Here is a 27329-nt window from a genome sequence, read left to right as displayed (position 1 = left end):
CTGAGTAAAAAGCCTTGGGACCATAAGCCACTAAAAAGACAAAACTTATCTTTTCAGTAGAGGAGCAGCCTCTGCCCCCTTTCCCTCACCCTGCTTGGCCCTGGGCAGATGACTAGTTAGCCAATGATGGGTAAGATTTCTCAAGGGAGGGATGACCTAAGACAGACATGGTTGAGAAGGGGCCATCATGGAAGGATTTAGGGGACTATAGAAAAGGGGTGATAGACCCTCACCCCTCAGCTTTGTCATAGCCTGAGTCCTCATTCTATCTTTAAAAAGTCTCCTAATCTCTTGGCTGCCTTACTTCCCCTGCTTGACTTAAGCCTGAAATAATGATGGAAGGGAGTGTGGCCCTGTGCTGGATTGGGTAGTTTCTGGGGGTGATCAGGCCTAAGAAAAAATGCATAAAATTCTGTGAAACCTGCTTTGCTAAGAATACTCTCAATTTAAACGATAAGGGCCTGAGCATGAATTGAGTTTGTTTCCCAAAGTTTTATGGCCCTTTGGCTATCTGACCCTGACTCAGAATAAGCCCTCATATTTCTTTGAATGCTGTCTATTGTTTGATCTTTACTGCCTGACAATGATTGATGAGCTTTACACCCTGTATTCCTATGCAAATTAAACCTAATAAAAGCCCATTGAGGAACAGGCTTAAAGCCTTTCTCCTCTGAGAGACTGGCCATCTTTCCTCCCCAAGCAGATCACATCTTGGTAGACTTATTCTCAACTGTGGTGTCTGGGTTCGGGGGAGCTCTTTGGGTGGAGCAACCCCCCCCCCCCCCACCCCACCCCGCAGCAAACCAGAGGCTCGTTCAGTGACTGATCCTAATAGGCAGTCAGCAGATGGAGACAGGCATAGGTGGACCTCAGGGTTCCTAGGAATTTTTGCTGACCTGTTCCTGGGTTCAGTGCTGGTTAAAGCAAGCCTTAGTGCACAGCTTTATCCTCTCAGCACACACCCAGACCCAGCAGAGGCAGCCACAGCTGTAGATCACTTTGTAGTTATAAACATGTTGCCCAGGGCCAGTCACAGGCAGTGTCTGACATTGATCTCCACCAGAGTCCCTTCCAACAAGCCCCAGAACCATCACAACCAGTGGCCAGCTTCAGATAACATGAAAAGAGGACCCAATTAGCTTCATAAGTGGCATATACAAAGAGAAATCTCAGCAGGCACCAGACCCTGCTGAGGTAAAGTCTACTCTGAGTGGTCAGCATACCCACTGTGGTTGGATCGATCATTACAATCAGCCAGCCTGAGTGTTAACCCCACACACGTATGAGTCAATAGCAATCAAGTCTCAATTACAATATGAGGGCCCACATAATCCACGCAAGGGACACTCCTGGAGCACCCAGTGCAAGTGATCAAGGAGACTGTGTCATGGGTCCCCACAAAACACCTACTACATGAGATCATCCTACTGAGACTTGGACCCACAACAGGTCTACCTAACACATAGAAACAAACACAAAGAGGCAGCCAAAATGGGGAAACAAATAATCATGTCCCAAATGAAAGACATGAGAAATCTCCAGCTCAGTGGAATGGAGGCAATCAATGTACCAGATACAGAGTTCAAAACAATGGTTATAAGGATAATCAAGGAACTTAGCGGAAGAATGGATGAAATCAATGAGAACTTAACCAAAGAGACAGTAAACATAAAAAAGGACATAGAAACCATAACAAAGAACCAGTCAGAAATAAAGACTACAATGTCAGAAATGAGCAATACACTAGAAGGATAAAACAGTAGGTTGAACAAAGAAGCTTGAATCAGTGATTTGGAAGACAAGGTAGAAGAAAACACCTAACTAGAACAGCAAATAAGAAAAAAGAATTGCTCTGGCTGGGTGATTTAGTTGCTTGGAGCATCGTTTTGTACACCAAAGATTGTGGGTTCAATTCCTGGTCAGGGCACATACCTAGGTTTCAGGTTCAGTCTTCTGTAGGGGTGTAAGCAGTGAGAGGCAAGTGATTTATGTTTCTCTCTCATCAATGTTTCTCTCTCTCACTCTCTGTCTCTCCCTGCCTCTCTTTCTAATATCAATCAAAGCATATCCTCAGGTGAAGATTTAAAAAAGAGGAAAAAAGAATTGCCCTGGTTGGGTTGCTCAGTTGATTGGAGTGTAGTCTCATGAACCAAAATGTTGTGGGTTCACTCCTTGTCAGGGTACATACCTAAGTTGTAGGTTCCACCCTCGTTGGGGTGCATATGGGAGGCAACCAATTGATTTTTCTCTCATGTCTCTCTCTCTCATTAATAAACACATATCCTCAGATGAGGATAAAAAATCATAGATACAGAGAATGTTTTAATGGTTGTCATATGGGGGGTGGTTAGAGGATGGGCACAACAGGTGAAGGGATTAAAAAGTACAAGTTGGTAATTACAGAATAGTCATGAAGATGTAAAGTACAGCATAGGGAATAGAGTAGCCAAAGAACATATATGCATGACCCCTGGATATGGACAATGGTGTGGGGAATGCCTGAGGGAGTCAGGTGGGGGCTAGGGGAAAAGGGAAAAATTAGGACAACTATAATAGCATAAGCAATAAAATATAATGTAAACATTTTTTTGAAGTATAAAAAGTGAAGATAGTTTAAGGGACCTTTGAGACAATATGAAGTGTAACAGTATCTGCATCCTAGGGGTACCAGAAAAAAGAACAAGGGATTGAGAATCTATTTGGAGAATTAATGGCTGAAAACTTTTCTAACCTGGTAAAGGAAAAAGACGCACTAGTCCAGAAAGCTCAGAAAGTTCCAAAGAAGATGAGTCCAGAGAGGCCCACCCTAACACACATCAAAATTAAAATAGCAATGCTTAAACAAAAAGAGAATTTTAAAGCAGCAAGAGAAAGATAGTTAGTTACTTACAAGGGAGCTCCCATTGGACTATCAGCTGATTTCTCCAAAGAAACCTTTCAGGCCAGACTGGATTGGAATGGAATATTCAAAATGATGAAAAGCAAGGACCCACAACTAAGACTGTTTTACACAGCTAAGCTATCATTCAAACTGAAGAAGAAAGAAAGAGTTTTCCGGACAAGAAAAAACTAATGGATCTTGTTACCACCAAACCAGTATTAAAAAAAAGGTTAAAGGGAGAAGAAAGAAGAAGAAGAAGGAGAAGGAGAAGGAGAAGGAGAAGGAGAAGAAGGAGAAGGAGAAGGAGAAGGAGAAGGAGAAGGAGAAGGAGAAGGAGAAGGAGAAGGAGAAGGAGAAGGAGAAGGAGAAGGAGAAGGAGAAGGAGAAGGAGAAGGAGAAGGAGAAGGAGAAGGAGAAGGAGAAGGAGAAGGAGAAAGAAGAAGAAGAACAATGAAGAGGAGGAGGAGGAGAAGAAAAAGAAGAAAAAAGGAAAATAATGATAAAGAATAAAATGGCAATAAATATATACCTATAAATAATCACTTTAAATATAAATGGCTTAAATATTCCAATCAAAAGGCATAGGGTAGCTGAATAGAAAAGAAAAAAAGACCCATATATATGCTGTCTACAAGAGATACACCTCACAAGGAAAGATGCACAAAGACTAAAAATAAAGGCATGAAAAAAGATATTTCATGCAAATGGAAAGGAAAAAAAAAAGCTGGAGTAGCATACTTATATCTAACAAAAAAAGACTTCAAAACAAAGGCTATAGCAAGAGACAAAGAAGAACATTACATAATGTTAAAGGGAGCAATCCAACAGGAGGATATAACCTTTGGAAGCATTTATGCACCCAACATAGGAGCACCTAAACATACAAAGCAAATTGAGTTGGACATAATGGGAAAGATTGACAGTAATGCAGTCACAGTAGGGGATTTTAACGCCCCATTAACTTCAATGGAGAGATCTTCCAGACAGAAAAACAACAAGAGAATAGTGACATTAAATTACACACTAGATAAGATGGATTTAACTGGTATCTTCAGAGCATTTTACCTCAAAGTAGCAGAATGTAATTTTTTTTCAAGAACACATATAATATTTTCTAGGATAGACCACATGTGACACAAAACAAGCCTCAATATTGAAATCGTATCAAGCATTTTCTCTGACCATAATGGTATGAAACTAGAAATCAATCTCTAGAAAAAAACAGAAAAACACACAAACACATGGCTAAATAACATGTTACTAAACAATCATTGGGTTTAACAATGAGATCAAGGAAGAAATAAAAAAATACCTTGAAACAAATGAAAATGAACACAAAACAACCCAAACTATATGGGACACAGCAAAAGCAGTCCTAAGAGGAAAAATTCATACCGTACAAGCATACCCCAACAAACAAGAAAATTGCAGTTAAACAATCTGCAAGCTTAAAAAGGAACAACAAACAAAGCCCAAAGGGAGTAGAAGGAAGGAATTAATAAAGATCAGGGCAGAAATAAACAATATAAAGTCTAAAAAAGCAATATAATATCAATGAAACCAAGAGCTGGTTCTTTGAAGAGACAAACAAGATTGACAAACCTTTAACCAGACTCATCAAGAAAAAAAGAGAGAGGACTCAAATAAGTAAAATCAGAAATGAAAGGGCAGAAGTAACAATGGATACCACAGAAATATGAGAGTATAAGAAAATATTATAAACAACTATATACCAACAAATTGAATAATATGGTAGAAATGGATAAATTTCTTACAATCTTCCAAAATGAAATCAGGAAGATTCAGAGAATCTGGAGAGACAGATTACAACTAGTGAAATTAAAGCAGTAATCAAAAAACTCCCAACAAACAAAAGCTCTGAACTAGATGGCTTCACAAGGAAATATTACCAAACATCCAAATAAGAACTAACATCTATCCTTCTCAAACTATTCCAAAAATTCAAAGGAGGAAAGACTCCCAGCTCATTTTACAAGGCAAGAATTATTTTAATTCCAAATCCAGATAAAGACATTACAAAGAAATAAAATTATAGGCCAATAACCTGATGAACATAGATGCTAAAATCCTCAACAAAATATTAGCAAACTAGCAATACTTTAAAAAGATCATACACCATGGTCAGATGGGATTTATTCTGGGGATGCAAGGTTGGTACAATATCCACAAATCAATAAATGTGATTCACCAAATAAACTGAATGAAGTGTAAAAATCCAATGATCATATCAATAGATGCAGAAAAAGTATGTGATAAAATCCAGCACCCACTTATGATAAAAATTCTCATCAAAATGAGAATAGAAGGAAAATACCTTAATACAGTAAAGACCATACATGACAAACCCATAGCCAACATCATACTCAAGGGCAAAAATTAAAGTATTCCCTTACGATCAGGACCAAGACAGAGATTTTCACTTTCACCACTTTCATTAAACATAATATTGGAAATCCTAACCATGGCAATCAGGCAAAAGAAGAAACAAAAGGCATCCAAATTGGACAGAAGAAGTAAAACTGTCATTATATGTACATGACATGATACTGTAATAGAGAACCCTAAATATTCCTCTCCAGTCTGATAGAACTGATAAATGAATTCAGTAAAGCAGCACAATATAAAATAAATATCCAGAAATTAGTTGCATTTCTGTCATCCAAGTACTAACCAGACCCAACCCTGCTTTGCTTTTGAAATCAGACGAGATCGGGTGTGTTCAGGGTGGTATCACCATAGACCAGTTGCATTTCTATACACCAATAATTTACTATCAAAATGGAAACCAAGAAAACAATCCTATTTAAAAATGCATTAAAAAATACCTAGGAATAAACTTAACCATGGTTAAAAAAACCCTGTGCTCATCAAATAATAAGACACTGAAGAAAGATAAAAAGATACAAATAAGTGAAAGCATATACCATTTTCATGGGTAGGAAGAATTAACATCACCAAAATGTCCATACTAATGAAAGCAATCGATAGATTCAATGCAATTCTTATCAAGTTATCAATGGTGTATTTCACAGAACTAGAACAATATTTCAAAAATTTATATGGGATCACAAATTTATACGTGGCTCTTCTACCCTGAATAGCCACAGCAATCTTGAGAAAGAAAAACAATGTTGGAGGAATCATGCTACCTGATATCAAAATATACTACATGTAATCAAAACAGCATGGTGCTGGCATAAAAACAGATATATAGACCATGGAACAGAATAGAGATCCCGGAAATAAAACTACATCTTTATGGTCGATTAGTATTTTACAAAGGAGGCAAGAACATACACTTGGCTGAAGTCAGTCTATTCAATAAATGGTGTTCAGAAAATTGGACAGATACATACAAAAAAATGAAACTAGGACACCATCACACACTTAACATGCACTAAAGACTTAAATGTTAGACTTGAAACCATAAAAATCCTAGAAGAAAACATAGGCAGTCTCAGACATTTCTTGTAGCAGTATATTTTTCTGATAAATCACCTTAGGCAAGGAAAACCAATAGGACTACATCAAACTAAAAAGGTTTTGTACAGCAAATGAAACCATCAACAAAATGAAAACAAAACCAACTGAATATGAAAACATATTCGTCAATATGCTAAGGGGTTAATATCCAAAATTTACAAAGAACTTACATAATACCAAAAAAAAGCAAACCAAAAAATCCAATTTAAAAAAGGGCAGGATCTGAGTATACACTTCTCCAAAGAGGACATACAAATGGCCAATAGACATATGAAAAGATTCTCAATATCACTAATCATCAGAGGATTGCAAGTTAAAACCATAGTGAGATATCACCTCATACCTGTCAGAATGGCTATCATCAATAAATCAATAAACAACAAGTTTTGGTGAGGATGTGGAAAAAAGGGAACACTTGTGCATTTTTGGTCAGAATGCAGATTTGTGTAGGCACTGTGGAAAACGGTATGGTATGGAGTTACCTCAAAAAATTACAAATGGAACTGCCTTATGACCTAGCAATTCCACTTTTGAAATATATCTAAAGAAATCTGATACACTAATTTAAAAGAATATATGTACCTCTAGTTTCATTGCAGCATTATTTACAATAGCCCAGATATGGAAGCAGCCCAACTGCCCATCAGTGGATGAGTGGATAAAAAAGCTGTGGCACATTAACACAATGGAGTACTACTCAGTGGTAAAAAAGAAGGAGGTTGTACTTTTATGACAGTGTGGATAGACCTGGAGAACATTATGCTAAATGAAACAAGTCAGTCAGAGAAAGACAAGTACAGTACCATATAATTTCACTTGTATGTGGAATTTAATGAACAAAATACCCTAACAAAACACCAATAAACTCATAGCTGTCAAAGGGGAGAGGATCTGGGGGCTGTGTAAAAAAAAAAAAAGCTGAAGGGATTAAGCAAAAAACAAACAAAAAACACCCAAATAACCTCAAACCCAAAAATTTCACAGAGAGACAACAGTATGGTCATTATCAGAGGGAAATGGGGGTGGGGGGAGGCAGGCGAGGGTAAAGCGGGGATAAATGGTGACAGAGACATGACTTGAGGTGGTGAACACAGAATACAATATGATGGGGGAACTCCAGAGTTAAAGGTTTTAGCTGTAGTTATAGTTGATAGGATTAAGTGATTTATGTTTGTAGAAAGCATTATTCCAGGAACTGGAATGCATGACCTAGGGACTCCAGAAGGTCTAAAAGCAATTCAACCTTTGTGCCCCAGGGGGTCTACAAGCTATTGATCTGTTCAATTGATAGCCTTATATACTCAGAAACTGGTTTGCAATTTCCTCTAATCATTAACCTTTATCTTTTTCCTTCTGTTTTCATAGGCATACCTCTTATTAAATACTCAACTGCTTATTTACACAATATAGATTTTCACTTTGGGAGCCCATCTGCATCAATACCTCCTGAAATGAGACTCAACAATTTGACTGAACTGACTTACTTTTAGGACCATGTAATTAAGTCAGTAAAATATGGAGCAATTTACCAATTTTGTTTCTGGATACAACAATTCCTTATCATGATGATCTTGCTTCAGGGATTCCCTCCCATCCCTAGTTTGGAAGAATCAGCTAACAGCCTCTCTGTTCCAGTCTTGGGTTCCGCACCCTTGTCCCTCCTTAGATCAGGCAGGGAGAGACTTCCATACCCTGCACAGGCAGGAACCGTGGTCCTTGTGAGGAAGAAGCAGGTACTGAAGACTAACTGTCTTCCCTCATTTTCTCTAAAAGATTCCAGGGATGGAAGTCTCTGAGCAGGGAATGAGACAGGCTAGTAAGCCAGGACAAGTGGAATAGGGAAACTGGGACAGATAGTTAAATGGCCAAGCAGTTTACAACCATCTAGTAAATAGTAGAATCCTAGATTCCCTAACCAAGGACACTTAAGAGTAAATGGTTTACACTTCTCCTCCCATTCAGAGGGTAAATAGCTTAAATTACCCTACTCTGGGAGATAGATAAAAGAAATTCAATTAGTGTCAACCACACCCAAGGATGGAAGTCAGGGGGAAAAAATCTCATTTTAACACCACAGCATAAAGCTCACAAATATTCTATTGAATCCTCCCCTAAGACCTCCCTTAAACTTCCAGCCTTTAAAACCCTCAAGAGGAAGGACCCAATAGCACAGTCCCTCTTGGAGCACGCCCACGCCTTTCCCCTCCTCCTCTTCTTCCCCTCAGGTGCGTTACCCTTGCCTTTCTCTCTCCTAAGCTCCGAGGGCCCTTCTCCTGCTTGTGTAGCTTGTTTCCTGAACCTACACAGCCCAGCTGTCTCACTACTATGACCTCTGTAACTTTCTAAACAAACTTTCTCTTATAATTTGAAAAAAAAAAGAAAGCAAAGTAAATACCATATTTTACCATTTCACAGAGTACAGTACAATTATGCAACTGGTAACCTTCAGGTGTTTTATCATATGCAAGTATAAATGACATCATGAATACTTTACCTGAATTGCAGATGGCAAAGGCATAATGGATTGCTAATCACTGAAATTAAGATTTCCAAATTAGAGCAACCTATCTTATTGAGGTCCTTGTTACAGAGACTGAGAAAAACCTCTCATGGTGATTATGGATGGACCACAGCTCTGATGCTTTGTGAAATTCTGATAATAACATTATGATGACATAGCTTTTAAGAAATCTCTATTCTGAAAACTGGCAATATACGCTCTCATTTTTCAATGTACTTACTTTTTGTAGGTAGTTTATTCTTCCAACAGCACCAATCTTTCCTGTATAATTCACAAAGCTGACATTGCCTTCAGTAGCAGCATAGAACTCAGAAATGTGAATGTCCCCAAATCTCTTGATGAATTCTCTCCACACATCTCCTCGCAAGCCATTGCCTAATGCTAGTCTCACTTTGTGATCACGATCGTTTGGTTTCTGTTGTAGGAAGAGAAGGACACCGCATGGAAATATCTCTAGAGACTGTACTTACATATTAACAATTGCTTTTATGTTTCTATATATTTGTGTTGGTTACAGATTCACCTTAGTGCACACCTTTTCTGTTACCCACATATGGAACTCCTCCATTTCACCCCAATGCACACAGTATGGGCCAACAGGTAGCTGTCGGATTCTCCCATTTTGGTTTTTAAGAGGCAAGGTGAGACAATTTGACACAGCTAACTGATGCCAACATTTAATCCGTATCCAACCTGAAGCTAGAACAGTGTATACATCGTTTTATTGAGGAAACTAGTGAATCTCACTGAATTGCTGGAAAGGAGGAGCCACATGGCAAAGATCTGCCAGAGACTAAAACAATTTGAAGTAACGATTCTCATCTGACAAGGAAGAAGAAAACTGGGAACACGGTCCAAAGAGAAAGACAGAATCATTTCCCAGAAAGCCGTAAATAGCAATAATGTGAGGGCCTGAGAAGCTGAAAAGAAGCATCTTGATCATCTCCTCATTTAACAGACTCAGCCAATGAAACTTGTCCTGCTGAGACGGGAAGGGAAGAGTGGGAGGAACCCGGTCCCCAATGGCCTCAGGTGGCCTGGGAGGAGTGTGCTTGGCTGTAAATAAAAATCACAAAGGAAAAGCTGTTCTGAGTGTGAGAACTAAAGCAGAGCTTGTGTCAGCGGGAGAGGTGGGATTAAGACTGGCTTGTGTTCCATTCAACCATAACCTTTGTGGGGCCTCTGCAAATATGTCTAACCCTATGGTCATTTCAATGATCTTTTATATTAATAAGGCAATTGATGTCCTCAAGGAGATCACGGCCTGGGGGGAGAGCCAGGTAAATAAATAAGTATAATTTTAACTGGCAAGTTTGGTAACTCTATAATCTTTAACAGAAAACCACATAGAATGGGGTAAAACTGCTAGGTAACTAGGACTGTCCTCAAACAACAAGTTTACATTAGTTTTATTGAACAGCTGTTTGCTTAAAAGAGCAAATGCTGCCCTGCCTGGCATAGCTCAGTGGATTGAGTGCGGGCTGCGAACCAAAGTGTCACAGGTTCGATTCCCAGTCAGGGTACATGCCTGGGTTGCAGGCCATGACCTCCAGCAACTGCACATTGATGTTTCTCTCTCCCTCCCTCCCTTCCCTCTCTATAAATAAATAAATAAATAAATAAATAAAATCTGAAAAAAAAAAAAAGAGCAAATGCTCTAAAGAGTATATATTATTTGCTATCTGTGAACCCACTGTGCTGTGGTTTAGGAATCAGAGTCCCTCTTCGAAGATAAATGTTCAAAGAGAGAGAATGGCCGTTCTCCCATAAAGGGGAGGGCGTTGGATAGGGCAGTCATCAACCAAAGCAAAACAGACCTCGGACTGGTTTCCATGTGGGAGGAGCCAAGGGACCAGGGGAGCAGCACATACGCAGTTAATTTTGAGTATTTTCTTGGTTGAAACTCAGGTGGTGAAACTCTTTCAGGAATCCCAACCAGAGGGGTGGACAGACACTGGCTACTGGTAAAGCCTGGACCCCTTAAGCAATGCTACTGAGGAAGAAATGTATACAGATCCGTGGCAGGCACTGTGGATACTAACAGAAGTATATTTAGCCTCAAAGGCACTTACAATCTACTGGGGGAGTGTTGGAGAGTTACCTGAAAAGCCTTTTGGACCTGCATGAGCCCTCGGTCCATAGGTCGCTGAATCTACTCCCTTTTATAATTACTAAGTACCTCTCAGTGATAAGACCATATGTCTGGTTTGCCATGCCTGTGGTCCGGATGTGCTTTTGCACTCCTCGAACTCTCGAGGGTCTCTGTTTGGATGATGAATTGTATGGTCACCTTGTCTGTCCATAAGTTGTTGTTCTTGGTAACAACTGTCAGCTTTTCAGGAAGCACCCTCAGCCCCCACCACTGCTGACCCTCACTGCCACTCTAGGAATAAAGCATCATATGTATTTGAAGAACACTTACTTTTGCTTAAAAGTAACTAACTGACCTGGGGCTTACCTGCTCCCAGTTCTGTGTGAGAAGCTCCTAAGTGGCATTCCCATGTGTAAACCCAAGACCCTCCTTATTCCACATGCAGCCCACAATCACCCTGTTAGCTCATTTTGTCTAATGGGTGCTGACCATCTTATCTATCTGTCTCTCCTGTTCGATAGTAAATGCCTTTGAGGCCAAGCATATTTCTATGTCATCCACAGTACTGGGGCCTGGGCCTTGCATATAGTGCAATCCCTGCAGCAAGAGAAGTAACTTCCACCAGGAAACCCTCGACTTCCCTGTGCAACAGCACAAAGGCAGGGCGGAGGGTGCAGGAGGCTGCAGGTGCCCTGGGTGTGGGAAGTGGGCCAGCCTCACAGGTGTAGCTGTGGGTGGCAGGTAGCTGGGTCATAGGCACAATACTGCGGGCTCAGTTTTCACTGTAAACCAAGGGATCTTATTACATCAGCAGAAGGGATTAAAGCTCTAGGCTGGAAATGTTTGTGGACACAAACCACCAGATCCCGGAGCCTTCTGAGGTGGCTGGATCTCAAGCAGGCTTTCACTCCCAGTGGCTGGGAGTATCAGCTATGACTTGAGTTTCCTTTCCCAGAGGAGAAATGGTGTTTTCACATCACCAAAGCCCCTCCTCAAAAGAACTACCCGTATTTTAGGTCAAGGGTCACCTGGCTCAGTTTTTTAAAATAAGGATCAAACCTTGTATTCCTTCCACTTTGGAGGTAAGCTGCAACATGCAAACACACCTGGAGGGACTTAAGTCCACACTGGGATTTGGTGACTGGTGAAGGGTGTGAGGGTATCCAGAGAGGAATATAGGGTACCGGGTACTTAGAGGAAGCAAAAAACTTTGAGGGCTTTACTACGTGCCAGACATTTGACCTGTACTGTCTTATGTCACCCCACTAAGTTTAATAAAAACATTTAAAAATGTGAATGGTAATAAAGCATTCGCTTTATATGACAATTGAAAAAAAAAAAAAAAAACGAAGCCTGTGAGGGTTAAAACACTTTGCCAAAGTCACACAGGTAGCAACACGATTGCTCCAAGATTCAAATCCAAACCTTTGTGACTTCAGAGAGTGCTCTTTTTCTTAATTAAAAAAATTATGACACACACATGGTTTAAGAATCCAATAGTACTGAAAGGCTCTTAAATGAAGAAAGCTGTTCATTCTATTTCTCTGTCCTCATCCTTTGCCCCTACTTACTACCCAGAGGCACTTATAATTCTTGTAGCTGTTTCTTATCCTCTGATTTCTAAATTAAATGCTTATACTGCTATCTTTTGATTAATCAAGTTTAGACATTATTTATTGGTATACTATTGGACTAGATGAGACTTATGCTCTCTTCCATTTTCCCAATATCATAATTTTGGTTAAAGCAATATTCAGTGCTCATATCACTTTGCTCATAATATATTATTGATGAGCTAAATAATATACTATTACCACATTCTTGAATACATTTTTGCTTCTCCTGGAATCAATGGCCTCCTTGCCCTTTTTCTTTGTTTTCTTAATTTCTCTTTGTAGGTCTTTTCGCACCACCTGACAGTCTCTAAGCGAAATTTCCATGTGGTGCAATCAATCAGATGATGTAATTTCCATTATGTTCCCTTCAGCCTTTGGCTCCAGTCTGGACCAGCTGCTCCCCAGGTCTGGGGATTCCCCTTGCCACTCCTTCCTGGGTCCTATGTCTTCACCCCTCTCTCTTCACTCTCCTGTCTGGGTGGAGTACTTTCTCTAGTAATTTCCCGAAGGAGGGTGTATAGGAGGTAAATTATTTTGAGACTTTGAATGTCTGAAACTATTCTTATTGTACACTTGATCAATAATCTGATCAACAATTTTTTAAGCAACAATTTTTACTTAGTATTTTGAAAGCACTGCTCCTTTGTCTTCCAACTTGCAGTGTTGTTGGCAAATGAAATGTTATTCTTACAGAATCTTTTCCTTCCCTTTGTGTGGTAGGCTTACATTTCATCATGGCATGGTTTTTATTGGGTCCTCTATCGACCTTTCCAATCCGTCTCTCAGAAAGTTTTTTTTTTGTATTATTTCTTTGATAATTTCCTCTGTATTTTCTCTATTCTTTTCCTGATTTCCCATTAATGAGATATTGGATCTTTTGGATTGATATTCTAATTTTATTATCTCATCTCCCCTCATACCCATCACTTTATCTTTTCTCCAACTTTCTGTAAGATTTCTTAACTTTATCTTCCAAACTTTCTATGAATTAAAAAAACTTTAAATCATATTTTTATTTTTCAGGAGGTCTTATTCTTCTCTTCAACAGCATACTGCTCTTGTTTTATAGACATAACATCTTCTCTAACCTCTCTGAGGATATTGATTACAGGTTTTGGTAAGTGTTTGTGGGGGTGCTGTTTGAATGGATGCTGCTTCTTTTTTTCTTCAAATATCTTTCCTGCTGGAGGCTTTCCTCCGGTGACTGCTGATCCTCGGTGTCTGTTTGTATTTGTAAATAAGGCAACTAAATGATGTCTGAGCAGCTTTGTGTGGTGGGGGGCACTATTTTCATGTGGGCCACATTGTCTGGTGATGGCCCAGTGCACCAAAGTCCAGCTTCTTTTTTGGGAAAGTTGAGTTCTTGCTAAGAATTACCCTCCTCCATCTCTTGCCTACAGCATAAACTGGCTACTGGAGGTCTAAAAACTGTACAGGGAAAGGGAGCTGGGGTTTGTGTGTGTGGAGGGGTTCCCTGGTCAGTAAATAAATACTGACGCAATCTCTATTTTCAGTGCCTCACCCCTTTCCTGCTCTACTCTTGGGGTCCTTGAGTTCAAAACCATTCTAGGTCTTTGTCAGAGAATAAATCTCCTATCTCTTCTAAGGGTGGCAGAGGAGAGCAGCAGGTCTAGCTGTTTCCTGCTCAGACTTTTACTTTCAAAAATCCTCCTGTTTTCAAGCCTGATACCCGATCTCATCTTCAGTTGTGTTTGGTGTCTCCAATTTCCTTTCTGTTGGCACCTGCTGCTTAAGTTTCACCTCCCTCCTGTGATGTTGGTCACCTCCATAATCAGCTTTGGACTACGTAGTTCTCTGATGCAATGTCTCATTTTCTAAGACAATGGAGCTTGTGTGTCTTTTTCTTGTTCTCTTGGTTTTGGGGAGACTTCCAAGAGGTGAAAGGGCAGAAGGTATTCACCATCTTAAAAAAAATTCCTAAGTCTGTGTTCTTAATATGCTAACAATGAATATGCTAGACCTCAGTCTGGCTGCTTTGGGAGAGAAGAAAGCACCCACTAGAGGAAAGGGTGAAGTTAGACTTCCCTGCTTCACAGAAGAGGCCTTTCTCCCTCCAATGTATCTTCCAACTGCAGCCAAAGAACCATCTAAAAACACCATCCTCCACATCACTCTCCCATGAAAGGCCCTTTGGTGGTGCTTTGTCACAGTCACATTTAGTTCTCAGCAAAGCCCCAGTCTATCAGTCCCACCTGCTGCCACACCACTTGGCAGTTGCCAGTGTGCCAGCTCCTTTGTTCCACTCCTCCGCACATGCGTTCCAGCCAACTGGAGGCCCTTCTTTCCCTGCATGGCTGGAAAACGTCTCTGCATCCTTCAAAACTCACCTTCTGTCACAAACCTTCCCTGATTCTGCTCTTTCCCTCTTTCCCCTGGCCTGTCCCTGTCCTGGCTCCTGCAGGTCAAACTGGGCACTCTCCACTGTGCTGTAACATACTTCTCCATTCTGCTATCAGAATGGAAGGGATACAGAGACAGAAATTTTGGGCTGGGAAAGGACTACAGAGGTTACCTAATTTTAAAGAATGGCAGATAATACTAGGGGGTAAGCTGGGTTTATTCAGCTGTTTCAGAGTTCTGATCTATCTTATTTCACCTTCCTAATATCATGCTTTCAATGTGTGGCCCCTGGAACCCTTTTCTGGTTCCTTCTTCCTCCTGTTTCTCCTCTCACCTGGGTCCCACTCCCAGCAGGCAGGACAAAGACTCATTTGGGCCCCTGCCTGTAGCTTCAGTACTAATTGGAGTAGAGAAACACTCAGCTTTAGGTGTATCGTGCTCCAATAAATAATTGGAACACTGAATGACACTGTCTTTTTAAGCAATGACACAAGCAAGATGGGAGCAGACAACTGCCCAAGGCAGGAAACCAACTAAACTAGCCTTTCATCATTAAGCAGGTGCTCTGAGCATTTAGCCTGAAATGTAATGAGTGAAGACAGGTAAATAGATGAAGACAGGTAAATAGACAAAGACTGTTCAACAACACTACTGTAAAATCACTTAAGTAAGTCAATAGCTTTGCTATCCACTGCCTCTCAACAGTATATGAGAGTGACTAATTTGAATGCCCTCTCTTATTTCTTCCTTTGTGTATGCATGGCAGTTTTTTTTTGATTCATTCAGTGAATATGTATGGAGCACCTACTATGAGCTATATACCTTTAAGCACCAAAAATAATGATATTAATGGCTACTACCATCTGATGAGTACTTACTAAGTGTCAGGTACTTTGCTACATGCTTTACATATATCATCTCCTTTTGCCTTTACAGCCTCCTGTAAGGTAGGTCTGGTTATTTCCCTCGCTGGCTGCTGGGAAACAGATTCAGAAAGGTTAAGCATCTAGCTCAAAGGGTAGAGTCAGGAGTCAGGCCTGCTGACTTGAGTCCTTGCTCTTAAGCACTACGTTAAGTCCCCTGAGCCAAATCTGAATTCCTCCCCTAAGGGTGGCTGGAAGCATTCCTCCCTAGTCCTCAGCCCTACCAGAGGAGCTACTGACTACTGTTAGGAACAGCGAGGAGAAGCATTACCTCAGGTTCTCCCGAGGAGCCAGGCCACGTCTGTGGAAGGTTGTCACCTCATTCACATGCTTAGCTAAGGCAGGCATTGCCTCGCTGATATCCATGTTGGGGGCTGGTGGTGTCACCCACTTCAAAGAAGGTCTATTTGAGGCAGCTCTAAGGCTGAGAAAGATCCTGATTACATTGATCCAGAGCCTTCCACCATTAGTTCTGGTTTTTATTCACTTCTGTTTGAGAAGTCCATTTAATACCGTCTTTCTTTAAGCTCCATTTAAATCCACAGATATCTGGGCTTCCTAGCATAACCTATTTTCCTTTTAAATTGTGGTAAAACACCCATAACACAATTTACCATCTTAACCATTGTTAAATATACAACTTGGTGGTATTAACACATTCATAATGTTGTGCAACCATCACCACCATCCATCTCCAGAACTCTTTCTGTCTTGTAAAAATGGAGCTCTGTACCCATTAAACAATAACTCCCATTACCTCCCTCACCCAGCCACCATTCTATTTTTCTGTCTCTGTGGTTTTACCTACTCTAAGTACCTCACGTAAGTGGAATCATACTATGTCTTTTGGTGACTGGCTATTTCACTTAACATAGTGTCCTCAAGCTTCATCTATGTCATAGCATATTGTAGAATTTCCTTCTTTTTTTAAGGCTGAATAATATTCCATTGTGTATATATATTTATATACTATTTTTTTGCTTATCCATCCATCAGTGGATGATTGATTCCATGTTTTAGCCACTGTGAACATGATGTACAAATAGCTCTTTCAAATCTTGCTTTAAATTCTTTTGGGTATGTACCCAGAAGTGGAATTGCTGGATCACATGGTAACTTTATTTTTAATTTTTTGAGGAACTGCCACATTGTTTTGCATAGTAACTGTACTATTTTGCATTCCCACCAAGAGTACAGAGGGTTCCAATTTCTCCATATCCTTACCAATGCTTGCTGTTTTCCATTCTTTTTTTTGGTAGTAGTAATCCAAATGGGTGTGAGGTGGTGTATCATTAGAGTTTTGATTTGTGTTTCTCTAATACTTAGTGACATTGAATATTTTAAATGTTTTTATTGCCATTTGTATATCTTCTTCAGAAAAATATCTATTCGGGTCCTTTGCCTATTTTTGCATCAGGTTGTATTTTTGTTGTTGAGTTTTAGGAGTTCTCTATATATCCTGGGTATGAATCCCTTATCAGATAAATGATTTGCAAGTATTTTCTCCCATTCTGTGGGTGGCCTTTTTGCCCTGTTGATAGTGTCCTTGAGGCAAATAATTTAAAATTTTTTATGAGGTCCACTTTGTCTAATGTTTCTTTTGTTGCCTTTGTTGTCATATTCAAGAAATCATTGTCAAATTCAATGTTGTGAAGTTTTGTCCTATGTTTTCTTCTAAGAGTTTTATTGTTTCAGGTCTTAAATTTAGTTCTTTGCTCCATTTTCAGTTAATTTCTGTATATGCAAATAGATAGTGTCAGGTAAGGGCCCAGCTTCATTCTTTTGCATGCGGATATTCAGTTTTCCCAGCACCATTTGTTGAAAAGACTCTCCTTTCCCCATTGAATGATCTTGGCACCCTTGTCAAAAATCATTTGACCATATACATGAGAGTTTATTTCTGGGCCTTCTATTCTATTCCATTGATCTATATGTCTTTATGTTAGTAACACACTATTTCTATTAGTATAACTTTGTAGTAAGTTTTGAAATCAGAAAGTGTGACTCCTCTAGTTTTGTTTTTCTTTTTCAAGATTGCTTTAATTATTTATGGTCCATTGAAAACCCATGTGAATTTAGGATTCTTTTTATTTCTACAAAAATCATCACTGGGATTTTGATAGGGACTGAATTGAATGCATAGATTGCTATGGGTAGTATGACATTTCAGTATGTTACATCTTTAAATCCATAAACATGTGACGTGTTTACATTTATGTTTATATCTTCTTTAATTTTTTCGGCAAATGTTTTGTAGTTTTCATTATGTAAGTCTTTTACCTCCTTGGTTAATTCCTAAGTATTTTATTCTTTCTGATGCTATTGTAAATGGAATTGTTTTTGTAATTTCCTTTTAAGATTGTCCTTTGCTAGTGTATAGAAATGAAACTGATGTTTATGTGTTGACTTTGAACCCTGCTCCCTTGCTGAACTGATTGGTTTTAACAGTTCCTTTTTTTGTCTTTTTAAAAAAGATTTTATTTATTTACTTTTAGAGAGAGGAGAAGGAAGAGGGAAAAAGACAGAGAAACACTGATGTGCCAGAGAAGCACTGATCAGTTGCCTCTTGCACATCCCCCATCAGGGACCTGGCCTGCCTCTCAAGCATGCGCCCTGGCCAGGAATCAAGCCAATAACCTTTCAGTTTGCAGGACAACACCCGACCCATTACTGCGCCACACCAGTTAGGGCTCCTTTTTGTCTTTAGCGTTTTCTATGTGTAAGATCCTCTCTTTTTAAAAAAATCCTTAAAGGAAGGTTTTTTTTTTTGGTGGTATTGTAACCCTGATCATTTTTATAATTCTTTTAAGTAGTTTGCAGACAAATCAGAATTCAGGGGTGGGGGTGGGAAGCAAGGGCAAATAGGAACTCCAAATCTACTAGATTTCAGGTCATCCATGAATTATACATCAAACTATAACATATTTTGAAGATACAAAACCCCGAACTGTCTCAGCATCTGAGACAACATTAAGAGGAAAGAGAAAGGTGGAAGTGTGTGTATGTGTGTGAGCCTGAAAAAGCTACATGCAAACATGCTTCTTTTCCTCAAGCCCAAAGGCAGATCCCATTAGAAATAAGAGAAATAACATGTTCTCCCTTAGGAAAGTTCTATCTAACAAGGAGGTACCTTTAAGGCAGAAAAGAAAAGCCCAACAGAAGGGCACTATATGAATTTCTGGGCTTTAACAGAATGCAATCTTGAGGACCAGGTAGAATACTAATGTGAAAAAAGTTCAATAATGACATCAGCAGAAATTACTGTAGAAAAGGTTTTAACCCAGCTCACAGGTAGTTGTGACCCCCATGAATCCTTTGAATCTGCCTCCCAAATCTGAATAAGTGCAAAGCCCAAACATTTTGGGGGAACATATTACCTCCTTTAACTTAATTATATATCTTTCAGTGGTAAGAATTTAGAGATCCATTCAGCAAAATTTGTGGATGCCTAAGATGTGCCAGGTACCGATCTTAGTCCTGGGTATCTGGCAGCAAACAAAGTCCCTGGTGCGCGGAGCGTTCATTTAACTGGGGGGAGACAGACGACAGTCATATAAACCTGCACTGTGGCAGAGGTGGCAGTGATGTGAAAAGCGGTAACCCGTGGGATGAAGGGTAAGAGGCAGGGTGATACCTCTGATTGTCAGTAGGAGGAGCCTCTCATGAGGCTTGGTGTGGGCAGAGACTGAGTGAGACAACCGGGACAAGAGCTTCTGATACTTCTTTCTATGCCACACAGCAGCTGTTACATCAGTTGAACGTAACAGATGTTTGCTTATAAATAAATAGCATTTTATCAACCTAGTGATTATTTGAATGCTTTCCTATGAGGAGTGAAAGGATTAAAGGAAGTAGACTCTGGTGAATTGACTGCATTTTCTAGCCTAGTATTTCCCAGCTGAGGATGATTTTGTCTTCCCTGGGGACGCCTGGCATTGTTTGAAGACGCTGATTATCATGGTGTAGGGGAGGCGGGGAGGGCACTACTGGCATGTCCTGGGTAAAAGCCAAAGATGCTACTAAACATTCTACGGTGCATTGAGTAAGTCTACACAGCAAAGATTGAAGGGACCTAAAATGTCAGCAGTGTCACTGCTGAGGAATCGTGATTCGGCCCCCAGGCAGGCTGCTGTATATCTCCGGTGAGAGCTGAGGAACTGGGCAGAACTTGCGCTCCCAAAAGGCTCCACCAGAATATCTGGCATGTGCAAACAGGGTAGATCCAAGGCCCCTGGGGTTACCTTGGGGCATCTGTTCCAAACCATCAGACTTAGTTGGATGGTTTCAAAAGCCACATAGGGATTTATTCATTAAGCAGCATTAAATACATTTCCTGAATGCCTTTGGTATCAGACAGGGCCAGGAGACAAGATGTGGTCCAGGCCATCAAAGATTTCCCATCCTAGGGAGAATGGGAGACATGAAGACAAACACCTGCAATGCGGCCAGGACACACTGATAGGTAGGAATCAAATGAGGTTGGCTGGGGAGTAATGACTTTTGCTGGAGTGACCCAAGTAGGTTTAACATATAGGGCATCATTCAAGCCGAGCTTTGAAAGTGAATAGGCTTTAAACAGGCAGAGAGGACAGCAGAGGGTAAGATGATGAAAACACAGATAAAGAGAGGGAATAATGATATTAAAAGCAGCTGTCATCTAGCAGTGGCACCCAGAACTTTGTGGTGACAAACAGTTGTAGTTCAAAATAAAAACATATATAGGAGTCCGCCGCAGCCAAACATGACCCAGAGTGACTTGAATGCCCATTTTATCCATTTCAGAAAGATAATGAAATGTGGGGAGTTACCTGGGGCGAGTTACACAAGTACCGAAGCAGTTCGCCGATGTACTGAATGACAGTGACATTGTGTTTTCGGCAGTCATCCCAAAACTGGCTGGCTGAAAATTTGTTCCGCAAAACAATAGTAGCACCTGCAAAGAAGACATAGAAAGTGTTAGCAAAAAGTGCTACAAAAACACCTCCCCAATTATATTAGCCACTTTGAAAGGTAGAAACTTAAATATTGTATTCATAAGTGTTGAGTACCAATCATATTCAATGCAAAAAAGAACCCAAACCCAAATGAGACTTTGTTTTGTCATATAGGAGCTTCCAATCTAGTCAGAAAAAGACACATAAAAATTCTTTCTAATAAAAGTCAGTGTGCAATACATAAGAGGTTCAAATGAGCCCCTGAAGGAATATGAGTGTGTGTATACACATTAATTCTGCTTGTGCAAGGGCCAAGAAAGACATTTTTTGAAAGAGGTAGGATTTGAATTAGCTCTTAAGAAATGAATATGGAGAAAGATGAGAGAATTGCAGGCATGAACATACAGACAGAAAAGGCCAGAGGGTGTTGGAGGATGGCCAAGACTCAGCGGGCCTGTAACAGGGGTGGGGAAGTGTGGGGGGGTCATGAAAGATGGCCTTGGAGAAGCAGCTTAGAGGTGCAATCATGGAGAGCTTGGAAGTGCCAGATGGAGGAACCAGACTTGATTTTTGTGGGCAATGGAGAGCCAGGTTCTTGAGCAAGCAGGTGAATTTTTCTTTGTTGGGGGAGGTAGAGAGAATAATGGTTCCCAAAGATGTTCACATCCTAATCCATAGAAGCTGTGAGTGTGCCACTTTACTTGGCAAAAGGGTCTGTATAGATGTGATTAAGTTAAGGACTCCGAGCTGGGAAGATTATCTTGGATTATCCGGGTGGGCCCAGTGTAAATTACCAGGAGCCTTATAAGAGGCAGGCAAGAAGGTCCAGGGCAGAAGGAAATGGGATGATGGAAACAAAAGGTTGGAGTGATAGGCTTTGAAGACGAAAGAAGGGGCCATGATCCAAGGAAAGCAGGCCGCCTTTAGAAGCTAGAAAAGGCAAGGAAATGGATTCTAGCCTGGAGCTTCCAAAAGGAAAGCAGCTCTGCTGATGCCTTGATTTTAGGACTTCTGACCTTCAAAACAGTGAGAGAATAAATCTGCGTTTTTTCAAACCACTGAGTTTGTGGTAACTTGTTACAGTAGTGATAGGAGACTAGCTCAATGGGTAAAAATAATGTATCTATCATATTCTACCTAATTAGAAACATGAAATGTAGCAGAGTGAAGTAAACTCAAATATTTTTTTATGTTATTATTTTATTTATACTCTTACAAAAGTCCACTGTTTTCAAAGAGGAGACATTTTTAAAAATATTATTTTTAATTATGTAGCATGCATTTTTGCTGCTTAAGCAAATGTGTAAGCAATTGAATTGCCCCTTTGGGAGCCTCAGAGTCACCCTGTTCTTAAAAGGCCCAGCAATATGATGAGGCTCAGGGATTTCTCAGATTTGGAAGCTGAGGTGGGGCTGTTTTATAGCTGCCCAGGAAGTTCATGAGGGAAAGAAGCAGAGGCTTTTCCAGAGGCTTTTCCAATTGTATATGTATATGAGTGTATACTCATATATGTGTATACACACATATTATTATTTATAATAAAATATCACATGAGAAGAAAAAATTCAGTTTTTTTAGCTTAGAGCATTATAGATGATTTCCTGGAGGAGGTGGATGTTAGACTGAGCCTTACATATGAAAGTGGCATCAACCCTGCTGAAAGAAGAGAGGATGGCAACTCTGATTGGAATGGTAAAGTCTGAGAAGGAAAGGAAAGAGGTGACAAGCCAGGTGCTCTGACCGGAGCTGAGGAGCCATGGGAATAGGGAAGAATAAAGGAGGAAGGGGACAACAGAAGGACAAGTTCACATTAGACACTGATGGAGGCCCACGTGCAGATTTCTGAAGATGAAAATGATGTCAGAGAATTATTTATGGCATATGAGAATCAAAACTCTTAACCTTGATAAAAACCTCAAATATTTTAAAAGAGTTTTATCCTTGACATACTGAATAATTATAGCAGTATACTGCTAGACAAGCAGGCATGAAAAAAATAGAAACTAATTTAGATACCTGCTTGCAGTGTGTGAGGCAAATAGCTTTGTTATTAACATAGAAGTAAACAACCTCCCAGCACACAGGAGAGCAGCCACATTTGAATTACTTTTTCTTACGAGTATGTGCGAATGTGTACTGACCTCAAATGCTTTGTGGAGAAAAAGCTTACCAGCCACAATACTTCCATGCAAGCTGATCAGAAGCGCAGCACTGTGGTACAAGGGCAGAGGGGCATAGAGGATATCATCTTTGTTCACCCCACTTAGAGAAGAGAGGAAGGTTGCATTCCATATGCGTTGATGAGTGATCACTGCAGCTTTCGGGAGACCTTTGCAAAGATACAAGAGAAGGCATGAGTGAGCCAAGATCGGCCATTCGCAGACACGTGGTCTGCATATGAAAACTCATCATCCAGTGGTTAGAGAATTGCAGAGGAGAGGGCCATGATTCGTTAGACCAGGAACCGCCAATTTTCTCTGTAAATGACCAGACAGTAAATATTTTAGGCTTTGCGGGATCACACAATCTTTGTCACAGCTACTCAACTCTGCTATTCTGCTGCAGCTAATAGCAGCTAAACACATAAGGCAATGATTATCTCATGGCACACATAAACTAATTACCAAAATTCTGTGTCACATCAAAAATATATATTTTTTGCTGAGCTGACAAAAAAAAACAGGTATAATTTTCACACCAGTCAGCTACTGTGTGGGCTGTTGTCACTTTTCATTTGACACTCTAAAGGAAGAGGTCAGTGTCCCTGACTGAGTAGTTAGGTATTGTATGTTTTAAAAATTCTTGCAGCACACCAGTTGAAAATTGCTGACATAAAGGAATGAATGTGGCTCTGACACAATAAAAGTATTTATGGAAACAGGTGTGTGGGGTAGGGGGTTGGGGGTGCTATAGTTGGCCCACAGGCCAGAGTTCGCCAACCTCTGTGTTACACGGTTACTACAGTAGTAATTTTCAGAGAAAGGAACAAATGGCTATTGGATTTCTGCTCTATGCCTACCACTTCGCAAGACATCTTCAAAATTTCACTTAATTCTCATAATTAATAAGTAGAGTTATATTCTCTAATCCACAGATAAGAAGGCTGAGTCTCAGAGAGAGTCAATAGCCTGCCTGTCCCATCACCTTCCTTCCTAAACACTTTTATGGATTTCTTAAGTATTCTATATGCATGTATGTGTATACATGAATACATATGTATAAGGAAGCTTATACATATATATGCAGTTATGAACATTTGCTCGTATGTTCTTGCCCTTTCCCCCATTTAAAAACTAAAAACACTCTTAAGCACTTTTTCCCCTCCGCTTAACAAGGTGTCTTGGAGATCAGTCCACATTTGTACATAGAAATGTCCCGTATCGATTCATTCATTTATTCTCTGTCTCTCAGTTGCACCAAGTCCTTTGTATGTGTATATTATAATTTATTTATACTGTTTTGCTGTTTCAAATGCTGCTGCAGTAACTAACCTGGCCCCCGTGGTAGTTCGCACTGTGCATGATACCGTATATTTAGGACAATTTGCTGAAGTGAGATTGTAGGGTCAAAAGATATGTCTTTGTAATTTTGATAGACAGTGCCACATTGCCAGTTTCAAGGTCTGATTCTATTTTTTCTCTCAGCAGCAACATATGAATGTACATGTTTTCTCAGCCTTGCCAAAGTGTGCTCTCCAATGGTAGATTTTTTGCAAATCTGAAAGGTGAAGAGTGGTATCTCAGTGTAGTTTTAGTATATGACTAAATACATATATATTTTCTTAACTATAACTTATGAAGATTAACTTATGAAGATTTTTTTATAAGACTTTATTGAAAGGATTTTTTTATACTGTTCCCCATGGAAGGTCAATTTAATTGAGGAGAGCAGGAAATCATTACTAAGGGGCTGGGCTAGAGTTTAAGATCTGAGTGAGTAAATTGGCTTTGTAAAAAGCAATGCAATTCTCTGTACACCCAGACCCTCCAACTCTTGATGCCACCTTAGCCAGGTACTGCCTACAGAACGGCCATGTGTTACAAGGCAAAGCAATGTGGCTGGCAAACGACCCTCGTAGACACAACGGAGACTTCATTTCCTCTGACAGCAGAACAGTGGTGTTGTGTTAGTATCTAATGCCCTATCAACACTAATATTAAAAAATAGAAGAAAGCATCAAGAAACCAATTGTATTCACCATGAAAAAGAATCTTCTGGATAGTAAAAGCCTTGAATTATTATTATTATTATTTTTTTAATATATTTTATTGATTATGCTATTACAGTTGTCCTGTTTTCCCCCCTTCACTCCCCTCCACCCTGTATACCCTCTCCCATCCATATCCCCCCCTTTAGTTCATGTCCATGTGTCATACTTATGAGTTCTTTAGCTTCTACATTTCCCATACTATTCTTACCCTATCTATTTTCAACCTACAATCTACGCTACTTATTCTCTGTACCTTTTTCCCCTCTCTCCTCCTCCCACTCCCCTGTTGATAACCCTCCATGTGATCTCCATTTCTGTGGATCTGTTCCTGTTCTAGTTGTTTACTTAGTTTCTTTTGGTTTTGCTTTAGGTGTGGTTGTTAATAATTGTGAGTTTGCTGTCCTTTTACTATACATGTTTTTTCTTTATCTTCTTTTTCTTAAATAAGTCCCTTTAGCATTTCATAAAATAAGGGCTTGGTGATGATGAACTCCTTTAACTTGACCTTATCTGAAAAGCACTTTATCTGCCCTTCCATTCTAAATGAGAGCTTTGCTGGATAGAGCAATCTGGGGTGTAGGTCCTTGTCTTTCATGACTTGGAATATTTCCTTCCAGCCCCTTCTTGCCTGTAAGGTCTCTTTTGAGAAATCAGCTGACAGTCTGATGGGAACTCCTTTGTAGGTTACTGTCCCCTTATCTCTTGCTGTTTCTAGGATTCTCTCCTTCGTTTTTACCTTGGCTAGTGTAATTATGATGTGCCTTGGTGTGTTTCTTCTTGGGTCCAACTTCTTTGGGGCTCTCTGAGCTTCTTGGATTTCTTGGAAGACTATTTCCTTTGCCAGACTGGGGAAGTTCTCCTTTATTATTTGTTCAAATATGTGCTCAATCTGTTGCTTTTCCCCTTCTGGTACCCCTATAATTCGGATGTTGGAACGTTTAAAGATGTCCTTGAGGTTCCTAATCTTCTCATTTTTTTGAATTCTTATTTCTTCATGCTTTCCTGCTTGGTTGTTTCTATCTTCCTTGTGGTTCACTGTATTGTTTTGAGACCCAGTTTCCTTTCCTTCACTATTGGCTCTCCTCCGTGTATCTTCCTTCATCTCTTTTATGGTAACCTGCATCTTTTCATCTAATTTGCTCCCAAAATCCACCAATTCCGTGAGCTTTCTGATCACCAGTGTTTTGAACTGTGCATCTGACAGATTGGCTATTTCTTGGTCGCTCAAAAGGATGAGTCCTGGGGGACTGATCTGCTCTGTTGCACACATATCTTATGTCTTTCCTTGTCTCTCCTTTTTTTTTTTTTTTTGGTCTGGTCGCTCTTGTTACGGTGGGGGGCGGAGCCTTAGGTGTTCACCAGGGCTGGGCGCCCCAGTCGCTAGATTGTGACCTTATATGTGGGGGCGGGGGTGGGGGCGGGAGGGAATCAATGGCGGCAGCTCAGTTCTCCTGGGCCCAGACCTTTCCCCGGGCTCCTGGGCTGCGAGCTCTGCCCTGGTCCACAATCGCTGACCCACTGGGTCCGGCAGCCGCAGCTTGCGTACTCAGGGTCCACCGCTGCGTTCCTGTGCCCGGGATGGCTGTCGCGCCGATTCCGTGCCAAATTTCCCCCGACCTCCATGCGCTGCCGACCTGCGCCAGCCCCGCGCCCACTCGTGGCTCGTTGTCTCCTACCAGTCTGGATGTACGGGTCTACTTCAACTTCTTGGCTGTCCGACTTCCATTCAGATGAATCCCCTATTGGTTCTGGGTGTTATGCTGACTGTATTTTATTGTTGTTCTAATCTTGGTTGTGCGAGGAGGTACGGTGCGTCCACCTATTCCTCCATCTTGCCGGAAGTCCAGCAAAAACTTTCCTAATTTAAGATTTTGTATTAATGAAGAAATAAGAATGTTTGGTAGCTATTATGTAACTGTGTTCATGACTGCCTTTGAGGAGCAGGAACAACATTTTGCTCTCCAATGGCTTAAATGAGTTCTTTCAATTAGTGTTTACAAGAGTAACTTAGCAAAATTTTATTCAGAAGCTACAAGAAAGAAAAATAATCCCTGGCTGGTGTAGCTCAGTGGATTGAGCGCGGGCTGCGAACCAAAGTGTCGCAGGTTCGATTCCCAGTCCGGATACATGCCTGGGTTGCAGGCCATGGCCCCCAGCAACCGCACATTGATGTTTCTCTCTCTCTCTCTCTCTCTCTCTCTCCCTCCCTTCCCTCTCTAAAAATAAATAAATAAAATCTTTTAAAAAATCTTAAAAAATATGAATCTAAAAAAAGAAAGTAAAATAA

At 40.4% G+C, this 27329-nt stretch overlaps 1 protein-coding gene across 1 annotated transcript in view; it reads right to left on the bottom strand.

The window, feature by feature from the left end:
* SLC27A2 (solute carrier family 27 member 2) overlaps positions 1-27329 on the bottom strand; it is a 56905-nt gene that overhangs the window by 14399 nt on the left and 15177 nt on the right. Inside the window, exons 3-5 of the mRNA XM_045823164.1 lie at positions 23003-23161; positions 20707-20831; positions 9127-9321 (exon numbers count right to left, since the gene is read on the bottom strand). Coding sequence (XP_045679120.1) covers positions 9127-9321; positions 20707-20831; positions 23003-23161 — 479 coding nt within the window. The remainder of the gene's footprint in view (positions 1-9126; positions 9322-20706; positions 20832-23002; positions 23162-27329) is intronic.

Source organism: Phyllostomus hastatus, unplaced genomic scaffold (assembly GCF_019186645.2).
Source record: "Phyllostomus hastatus isolate PE091 unplaced genomic scaffold, TTU_PhHast_1.1 phas_scaffold_501, whole genome shotgun sequence".
Lineage (NCBI taxonomy): Eukaryota > Metazoa > Chordata > Mammalia > Chiroptera > Phyllostomidae > Phyllostomus > Phyllostomus hastatus.
This window is presented reverse-complemented; position numbering and strand designations above follow the sequence as displayed.